The following is a 10,089-nucleotide window of genomic DNA, read 5'->3' as shown; positions in this document are numbered from 1 at the left end:
ACTGACCTCCCTTTAAAGCTCTCTGGAGGTTTTTCGATGTCATTTTCTGAAAACAAAGCACGAGCATTTTACTATGAAGACAAATGACATGTCAAAAAAAAAAACATCAAAGGGTTAAACTGGCATTACAGTTTGTATACCTGATAATGAAGAAGCAGCGTGTTTGTGTACGCCCATGATAACCACCGGAGGGTGATCGCCACACGAGGGGCATGAATACTTATAGTCATGATCTGTCAGGGCTTCGAACTGCAAATAAGCATCCAGCATTGTGTCTGGAGGTGGAAACTCCACTCCTGGTAAGCCGTAAAAACTCAACTGCCCTGCTCATTGAAGTATGGACCTAGAAAAAAATGTGTTGATGGCGACACCCCCCACAAAATTTTTTTTCAACATTTAACTTTTAAAAATAGCATTTGACAAGAGCATTCATGAGTGTGAATTGATTGTGATATTTTCAGATAACCGGCTGCATGTTATTTACAGTTACATGAAAATGTATCAGTTACATTTTATATTAAATGCAAGATAAAGTTGAAAGTGCCCTTTCGACCCACTCTCTAAGTCCTTCCTTATATGTAATTTCACTATAATTCTCTGTTGTCTTTGTAACCGTGTTAAAGTGTAGTGCCAAATGGTATCAAATAACTTGTATGTTGCTCGAGGTTCAAATGTAATTTTTGTGCATGATCAAACCAGTGATCTAAAATGTAATTAAAACTCCTAATTTGATATTATTACTGTACTTGAGTGTGTTAGGAAAGTCATGAAAGTGAACTCTTTTCAAAGTATAACTTTAAAGGAGTTTTTAATAATCTGAAGAATACATAAAGTGCTCATTTGAAGAATGAAGTGTACTTCTTTTTCATTTATTGATTTTTTTACAAGAGTATTGTCATGCTGTGTTCATATTATTCTGAGAAGCTTTTAAATACTTTTCAACAAAGTTTCAATTTAATTATGCGATGTATTCACGTAAAAAACAGATCTGGTATTGGAATAAAATGATAGAATTACTGATTATAATTGATGCTATAATTGATTTTAAAAGAAATAATAATGAAAAGATGATGCCAAACTACTTAAAGGTTATAGGCTGCAGCTGCTCGTTTATCAGAATAAATTAATAACACAAGAGGAAAAATTCCGTCCACGTAATTAATCTGAAGATTACCTGCAAAAGGTTTCTCAATGTTAAACATAAGGGTATGTCAAGGATGATGTGATCATTGAAGTTATGGAGGTGATCTTTCCACTCTTGATAACGATAAAACATCCCACACTGCGGGCACCGCTTGCTGTAGGTGGCGACATCTATCAATTACAACAAGTATACATTACAAAACACAGCTGAACAGCACGCGAGCCTGAAAAGAATATCATCTACCTTTAATGATGCACCAGTTGGTGAGGATTTTGGCGTTGTGTGTAATTAGCATAGGATCGCTGAGGAGCACCTCCCCTGGACAGTCCTGACACACGGTCTCATTCGGACAGAGGTGTTGTGGGTAATCTTTGAGTGCTGACGGCACCCGCATATCTTCAGGAAGAACGGCAGGTATCTTCTTTTTCTGGAGAATGTAACTCACCATACACCTCAACCCCAGACCTTTCGGTGGATACCCATGCCTGTGGTCCGCAATGTCCTCTTCTTCCGAACGTGGCCTGTACGGCGTTCCCTCAGTTCTGAAAAGCTCCTGCTGCGTTTGAAACAAATGCCATTTGGCGACATATTTGTGCAGACACGAACGGCGCAGTTTGGTACAAGGACAGTGCCAAGAGTCTAATTTAGCGTTATACGCGACCATGACGCGGCCTAAACGGCTGTAAGACGATACGTTGGGTTCAAAAACCGAAACGAACCGCTCTGCCGACGAGATCCCGATCGAAACGTGAACGGAAAGGGGCGAGCAGCTACCATCAGCAAGCGCCTGCAGAGCGAGGCATTCTTTTTTCTTTTTCTCGCTGAACCATTTCCCCCTCACCATCTCGGTCAAAATGCCTTCCTCCAGCGAGACGCGTTCCACCGAAGACCCGCAAAAGCTCGCCGCACCGATGTGCACGCACTGGTACGACGCGATGCCGCTCCTCTGCGCCACGTCTACGTTCATCTGGCACTCGTTCGATTCGCAGAGGACTCCGCTGTCGTCTCCCGGCGTCTGGTATCGGACGTGAAGCGGGACGCCGTGGCCTTTTACCGCTTTGAGAACCGCGAAAATCCCGTTCGCCTCATCTACGCATTGGCTCGTGAGCTGAAAAGTCTCACCGACGGCCGATAGCGACCGATCCGCGTGTTTGCGCTCCATGTGCTTTGGTAGGTTGTTTTTATTGATGAGGATATTGCACGAAGGGCATCTTTTTTTAATTACAGGGCGCACGCGAAACTTTGCTGCTGCTGCTGCGGTGGACGGCGGCGCGTCTGTTTTCGTCAGACCGGTCTTATCTGCACCGGAGGCCGGTGGCGTGTATGGGACCGAAGGAGCAGACTCTGCTGTACTGATGGCTGATGGGGCGTTTATAACCGTCGGAGAGGTCACCGCCTACCGGCGCCCGATAGCGTTTTTGAGGCCGATTCTGAATTCGGGTTATGTTTACAGACTTGTAAGTGGTTCTTAAAATCGCCTCTCCTAAGAATGGTCGTCGGGCAGTACATACAGTGGTAATGGAGCGATGCTCTACAGCCCAGGCCGCATCTGTGAATAATGAAGTCTTAAACAAACAAATAAAAACATGAACATTAGCAGCACGTAACGTATGATAAAACGCATTTGTGTAAAGAAATCGGTTTATACCTCCATGGACGACTGCTTTTTTACAGTGGCTTTTCAAGTGTAATTTGACTTTGTCTGGTCTGCAGGGCTTAAATATACTGGCCATACAAAAGGGACAATGAAAATTGTTGCAGCATTTTGTGCATCTCTCCAACTGAGGAAATCTTCTGTCTTTTTGAATGGTGATATGGCCCTTGCAAAGGAAAGTAAGAGCGGAGTTAAGATGACATTTTCTCGGTTTTCTAAACAGGCACTGATTAGAGCGCCCATTAAAGATAAGATGAAAATTCAGTCATCGAATTACAATAAGCCATAATGTTTTTATTTATTTCAAACGGTCAGCACTAGTGATAAACGCTTAACATTCATAGACATTGAAACGTTTCAATCTCAGTTTTTTGAAGAGATGACGAACATTTCATTTAGGCTTTTATTAACATTTAAACATTAATCAATGCACATACATAGAGCAAGAGTACACAGGACGTATGAGCACCGATCAATGTTTAGATATAAAGGGTTGTACTTTAAATGTAATAACACATCATTCAAATCTCATGAAAAACATTATCTGTGTTTTAAAGATAAATGAGAGTTTCTCCCCCCTCTTGGTTTGGAACAACATAAAGGTAAGTAAAAGTAAAAGTTATATTTTTAGTTTAACAGTTTTTCTGGTCTGTCTGTCACACCAGATACTTTAATACCCTAAAGATGGTTCTGTATTGAGATTATATATACATAATTATTTTAACTTCAACTTTTTTTTTTGTTTAAATCTTTCTAATATTAAAGTTCATTTTTAAAATCCTTGATATAGAGCACACATACTCACATTAGAAATGACTAGTCTTATCTAATTTCCAAGGCTTGTTAAAACTTGTACAACTTATTTACTCACTTATTACAGCGCTTCATCCAATTACTTTTATAGATATTAATAGTGAAAATCATTTTACATGTTTTCACGTTTGTTATAAACCGTCATTAACTAGCTATAGTCGTTTAAATAGGAAATACTTCAGTGTTTGATTCATTTCATTAACATTACTTTGTTAACTTGCGTAACTTTACACCCGCGCACGAGAGAGAGAGAGAGAGAGAGAGAGAGAGAGAGAGAGAGAGAGAGAGAGAGAGAGAGAATGCATTGCAAGAGATGCAGGAGCTTTGAAACAAACACATTTACTGCAGGACCTGTAAAGAAAACAGTTTAATACGCTTCATTCCCGTGCTTCCGTACAGCTCGCGTACAAATCAACACACTCCAGCAAGCCCTGCTGTGCACCTGGCGTTCAATGATAATGTTAAAACGAATAAAGCAGCACAAAAGCACCGGCTTACCGTCTTCCCCGACATAACTCTGCGTTATCTAGACGCTTTGTCCGGAGACCGCTGGCCTAGTCCTGCTGTCCTGGAACTGCTGCAAAATGGCTGCAGTGTTTCGTCGTTTCCGGCGTCTTCGAGACGCGTCTGGCTGCTTGGCAACCGGGAACAGAAGCGGGACGCGAGTGTGTGAGTGTTTAATGTTTTAATGTTTTCTCTTCCGCTTTAATGTCGTCGAGCGTTTAATGGTGAAAATGTCTGAAATGTTTTCGCAGACTCCGTCGTTGCTTTTGAAATAGAAGTGCAGGCTATTCGTAAAATTGATTATGAATAACGAGCAATAAAGTGTTGGAAAATACTGCGTTCAGTATGCACTTCAGTAAAGTCTGACATCTTCCCCCATCATTTTATACATTATATTTGAACAGCCTATGTATATATTTTCTTTGCCTGCATACTGATAGCCTACTAACAAACACATTTCCCCATATTATTATACTAAAGTTAGCATGCTAACTTATTCAGAACTCAGACCCCCACAACTTCACAACCACAGAAAACAATAATCTGAACTGTATCTGGAGTCAAAAGATATAGTTACTGAGAAAAACGTATTAAGACAACTTCCCCATGTGTGACAGCTAATAACTCAATTATTCTTAATGTATAATTTTGTTTATTCTGTATTGTGCTACTAGGATTTTAGCATCCGCATTTACGGTGCTTCTTGCAAAAGTCAGCAAAGACTGTCCCGTTGCTCTGCTGGGACCATAGTTATTTTAATGAACTTTTCTTTCTCTTTTTTCCAAGGGAGGCGATGACCATGCGTCGCTCAGCTGCCAAATCACGGGGCGATAGAAGCCGCACTGATTCTGTCCCAGGTAATGCTGCTTCGGCCCCGATCCAGCCCGTCGAGAGCGTGGACATCGTCCCGGGCCGCCTCACAGAGTCCACCTGGACCGGCATGCTCTCCCAGGAGGAGGGCGAGGAAGTGGTGGTGGATATCATAGCAGAACTGATGGAAGGAGTGATGGACAGATGCTATCAGGTGTATCTACAAAGACAGGTGAGCAGAAAATGAGCAGGGTTAATGGTAATATGGTTATTTGTATAGAAACGGCTTATTCCATAAACTCAATCCATATTCTTGTATGCACCTTTTGGCTGATTTATTTATTCATAGGATAGGTTACGTAATAGAATGCAATCATCCAGACATCAGTGTTATTTTGGTATCGGTGAGATATCCATTTTAGTTTTTAATCAATATTTTGTTTATATTTTATTACATTTCAGTTCAAGTTTTAGTCATCTGTTTTATTATTTATTTATAATTTATATATAACTGCATGGTAGTCATTTTTATTTCAGTTATCATTTTAGTTTTAGTGAGCTCTGATGGATTGAAGTACCATCGTTTGCACTGTTCTTTAACAACACACCAATTTTTCTGCTGACAAAATATATTTAACTAGACAAAACCTCCATAAAACATCTTTGAAAGTTGTGAGTTTTGACAATTACATGATCTAGGACTTTTTTTTTTTTTTTACAGCACAGCCCATTGCAAACCCCTCACAGCCTTATTTGTATCCATGTAAAGTTCAATACGGCATCTGAACTGATTCTTTAGGTCTTTAGGTTTTTCTTTTTTAAACTTTAAAAGGTTTGAACAAAACTTTTTTGTTTATTGTTGCATAAAATCAATTGCATTTATAACCCTGCTGATTTTTAAGAAAAAAAACATCACTTTTCATGTGATACTGATTAACTATATGAATTGATATAAACACTTTCTGTTTCTAAGTTAAACTATCCAGACTTCACGTATGTGTGCACTTTGTGGATGGGTTTTGCTTGGTTTTTGTTTTTTTATACTCCGTTTTATACTTGTTTTTTATACTCGATAATGTCATGATGTCGCATGAGTTCAGTAGCTAATTATTTCCCACTTTATATTAAGGTGGCCTTAACTACTATGTACTTACATCAAAAAATAAATACAGTGTACTTACTGTGTTCATATTGCATATCATAACACTTTCACGCTATTGAGGAGGATACAGGACAGTTTAGGGACAGCTTTGGTGGTTTGGGTAACATTAAGGGTTGGTTAAAGTGTAAGGATGGGTCCGACAGTGTAATTACACAAATGATTTACAGTTGTAATTATGTATAGAATTACAATGTGGAAACATGTATGTGCACAATAAGTGAATTGCACCAAATGATTAATTTAAATGTAAGCACGTGGTAGTAAAGGCCACCTAATAGGCCACCAAGTGGGACCAGCTTGCATAAACTTCCCCCAAAAAATGAATGGATGGGTGTTCATTTCAAACCCTGTTAACAGTATGTGAATAACAGCTTACTTACAATAGGAACGTTTGGAGGCATTCATTTAGCTCACACACAAACTTTCTATCCTCCAACCAGTTGATACCCTTCTCAGTGTGGTGGGCACAACATAACCTGGCGGAGACGCTAGAATGTCTTCTCCTGAGGAGAGATGAAGGGGACGATCCAGAACATGAAGTCTTTTGGCAAGAGGATCCAGAACCTCAGCCCTGTGCGACTGATTCTTGGGCCGAAGGGTCTGTACCCGTGCTTCATTCTGCTCAGGAACAGCACAAGGTAAGAAAAGGTGGCGCTCAAGGCATGGTGACGTTCTCTGCCTTCATGATTTGACTTTGTTTTTGCTCTCTTAAATTTTAGGCTTAAATGAAATGCCAAACAGCCTAAATTGAAAAAACTGCTGGACCAGACAGGCTTGTTGTGACTGAAACCTAAAAACTGAAAGACGAATCAGAAACAGAAAACATGTTTAAATCAACAAAAAATACATTTTAAAAGATTATTATGGTACTACTCCACCTTCACCCGCTACCGCTTATTTCTAATAGAGTGATGATACTGAATTATTCATTAAAAATGAAGACAATCTGACTTCCTTGATACTCCAAACATAAGCAAAAGAACTTAAATGAAGCAAATCCCTGTTCCTCTTATGGTATAATTGCCTCTATTGCTTGCCAGGTTTGGTCCTAATTCACTTAACTAAAAAAAAAAATGATTTGGCTTTTTCAGCCTTAAAACACACTCGCTCATCAAACAGAGTTTGGGCCCGAGGTGAGGAGACAGTGATGCCATGAGCTCCAGAAACCCATGAACTGATGTTGTATCCCTTAGGCCACAGCTGGTAACAGACCAGAACAGAGTGAACCAAGGCTGGAATACTATAAAAAAAGTCATCTTGCCCCAGTAACATACTGGAGCTTCCCCCTGCTCACAATGTCAAGACATTTCTTAGGGTACTATTTTAGTATTGATTAAACTGATGCCTTGCCTGCATTTTTCTGTGACTGTTGTGGCAGTAATAAACAATTAGACCCAATTGATCTTTGACATCTCGTCTGTTATTTATACCTGCAGTTTAATGAATAATTGAACAAACCCACTCAATATTAATATTTACCATTTTGGAACCTTTTCAGCTAATCTCCGATAGCGCTTCTGATAGCATTTTTAGCGTAGCTGTCACCAAGCCAGCAGAGGGAGCCCTGACCTCTGGGTGATCTGCGATCACTCCCTCTGCTGCTACTTCCTGTCAGAGGACTATAAATACTGCAGCAAGCCACTCAACTGCAGGTTGCATTGTTTCGCCTGTTGTATTGTAGTTATATCGTTCGTGGATTATTGTCTCTGGTTTTGACCCTGTCTGTATTCTGATTCTCTGATTGTTTGCCGCCTGACCTGACCTCTGCCTGTCTCTGGATTTTGTTATTGCCTCACCTCCTATATATCTGTTAGCCCTGTTCGACGCCTGCCTGTTATGACCATGCCTTCGTTTAATAAAAGCCTGCACATGGATCCGCACGCCTCAGACCGTTCATTCGTGACAGAATGCAACCTCACACCAGGATCCAGCGGCTTTTCACCCGAACCATGGCCAGGTATGCACCTTGCAATGTCTTTGCTAACCCTCAAGCAGGGCACCCGATCACTTGAGGATTATACTCAGGAGTTTCTGGACCTGGCTTACTTCTCTGATTTACCGGACTGTTTGCTAATTGAATTTTTTTTCACGGGAATAAATCAGCCACTCAAAAACACAACTTGTTCGAGAGGGTCCACGTGAATCACTGGCACACTTTATTGAGTTTGGTTTAGTGACTGTGGGGTCAGCTCACGTTGGGTATTATGGAGGAAGAAGACACTGCATTTATTCCCAAGATGGCCGCCTTCCCGAGCCGCTGCCCAAGATGGCCGCCTTCCCGAGCCGCTGCCCAAGATGGCCGCTTTCCCGAGCCGCTGCCCAAGATGGCCGCCTTCCCGAGCCGCTGCCCAAGATGGCCGCCTTCCCGAGCCGCTGCCCAAGATGGCCGCCTTCCCGAGCCGCTGCCCAAGATGGCGCGCCTTCCCGAGCCGCTGCCCAAGATGGCCGCCTTCCCGAGCCGCTGCCCAAGATGGCCGCCTTCCCGAGCCGCTGCCCAAGATGGCCGCCTTCCCGAGCCGCTGCCCAAGATGGCCGCCTTCCCGAGCCGCTGCCCGCCGCCTGCCCAGAGCCGCTTCCCAAGATGGCTGTGCCGCCTGCCCAGAGCCGCTTCCCAAGATGGATGCCGCCTGCCCAGAGCTTCCCAAGATGGATGCCGCCTGCCCAGAGCCGCTTCCCAAGATGGATGCCGCCTGCCCAGAGCCGCTTCCCAAGATGGATGCCGCCTGCCCAGAGCCGCTTCCCAAGATGGTCGCGCCTGCCCAGAGCCGCTTCCCAAGATGGTCGCCGCCTGCCCAGAGCCGCTTCCCAAGATGGTCGCCGCCTGCCCAGAGCCGCTTCCCAAGATGGATGCCGCCTGCCCAGAGCCGCTTCCCAAGATGGATGCCGCCTGCCCAGAGCCGCTTCCCAAGATGGATGCCGCCTGCCCAGAGCCGCTTCCCAAGATGGATGCCGCCTGCCCAGAGCCGCTCCCAAGATGGATGCCGCCTGCCCAGAGCCGCTTCCCAAGATGGTCGCCGCCTGCCCAGAGCCGCTTCCCAAGATGGTCGCCGCCTGCCCAGAGCCGCTTCCAAGATGGTCGCCGCCTGCCCAGAGCCGCTTCCCAAGATGGATGCGCCGCCTGCCCAGAGCCGCTTCCCAAGATGGATGCCGCCTGCCCAGAGCCGCTTCCCAAGATGGATGCCGCCTGCCCAGAGCCGCTTCCCAAGATGGATGCCGCCTGCCCAGAGCCGCTTCCCAAGATGGTCGCCGCCTGCCCAGAGCCGCTTCCCAAGATGGTCGCCGCCTGCCCTGCGCCGCTTTCCAACATGGCCGCCTGCCCTGCGCCGCTTTCCAACATGGCCGCCTGCCGTGCAAAGCCTCCAGTGCCCGCGCCTCGTGCCAAGCCTCCAGTGCCCGCGCCTCGTGCCAAGCCTTCAGTGCCCGCGCCTGCGTGCCAAGCCTCCAGTGCCCGCGCCGTGCCAAGCCTCCAGTGCCCGCGCCTCGTGCCAAGCCTCCAGTGCCCGCGCTGCGTGCCAAGCCTCCAGTGCCCGCGCGCCGTGCCAAGCCTCCAGTGCCTGCGCTCGTGCCAAGCCTCCAGTGCCCGCGCCTGCGTGCAAAGCCTCCAGTGCCCGCGCTGCTCGTGCAAAGCCTCCAGTGCCCGCGCCTCGTGCAAAGCCTCCAGTGCCCGCGCCTCGTGCAAAGCCTCCAGTGCCCGCGCCTCGTGCAAAGCCTCCAGTGCCCGCGCCTCGTGCAAAGCCTCAAGTTATCCCACCCTCCCACCCTTGCTACACGTCGTCAATGGATCCCAGCAGCCCCTGCACTCATCCTCCTCCCTCCACCTGGAGCTCGCCACGGGTCTGCCAGTCTCCATCGCCGCCGTGGTGAAGGATCCTCGCTTCACCGTCCCGCCTCCGAGTCCCAGACTCCACCTCGGCCAGACCCGCCGGCTTCCTTAGGCTCCTAGCTCCCTCCTCTCTACCGTGCTCCGCCATTCCACCAGCTTCACCAGGCTCCATCGCTCTC

At 45.5% G+C, this 10,089-nt stretch overlaps 2 protein-coding genes across 3 annotated transcripts; one reads left to right on the top strand and one right to left on the bottom strand.

The window, feature by feature from the left end:
- Positions 1–226: 226 nt before the first annotated feature.
- On the bottom strand, positions 227–4,230 carry LOC122324847. Its single transcript, XM_043219543.1, has 5 exons — positions 4,110–4,230; positions 2,793–2,964; positions 1,388–2,709; positions 1,175–1,314; positions 227–343 (listed from the first exon to the last, which is right to left on the bottom strand). The coding sequence occupies exons 3-5, from the start codon at positions 2,304–2,306 to the stop codon at positions 227–229; spliced, it is 1,176 nt and encodes a 391-aa protein (XP_043075478.1). The 5' UTR covers positions 2,307–2,709; positions 2,793–2,964; positions 4,110–4,230.
- On the top strand, positions 4,139–7,485 carry LOC122325548 (uncharacterized protein C2orf81 homolog). Of its 2 annotated transcripts, none has more exons than XM_043220588.1 (4): positions 4,139–4,280; positions 4,902–5,157; positions 6,528–6,725; positions 7,179–7,485. In XM_043220588.1, the coding sequence occupies exons 2-4, from the start codon at positions 4,909–4,911 to the stop codon at positions 7,182–7,184; spliced, it is 453 nt and encodes a 150-aa protein (XP_043076523.1). In that variant the 5' UTR covers positions 4,139–4,280; positions 4,902–4,908; the 3' UTR covers positions 7,185–7,485. The 2 variants fall into 2 exon arrangements, with proteins under 2 accessions (XP_043076523.1, XP_043076522.1); XM_043220587.1 differs by lacking the exon at positions 7,179–7,485 and adding an exon at positions 6,807–6,968 and having other exon boundaries at positions 4,140–4,280.
- Positions 7,486–10,089: the final 2,604 nt, after the last annotated feature.

Source organism: Puntigrus tetrazona, chromosome 20, assembly GCF_018831695.1.
Source record: "Puntigrus tetrazona isolate hp1 chromosome 20, ASM1883169v1, whole genome shotgun sequence".
Lineage (NCBI taxonomy): Eukaryota > Metazoa > Chordata > Actinopteri > Cypriniformes > Cyprinidae > Puntigrus > Puntigrus tetrazona.
Note: the sequence above shows the minus strand (reverse complement) of the source record. Positions and strands in the feature narration are given on the sequence as shown.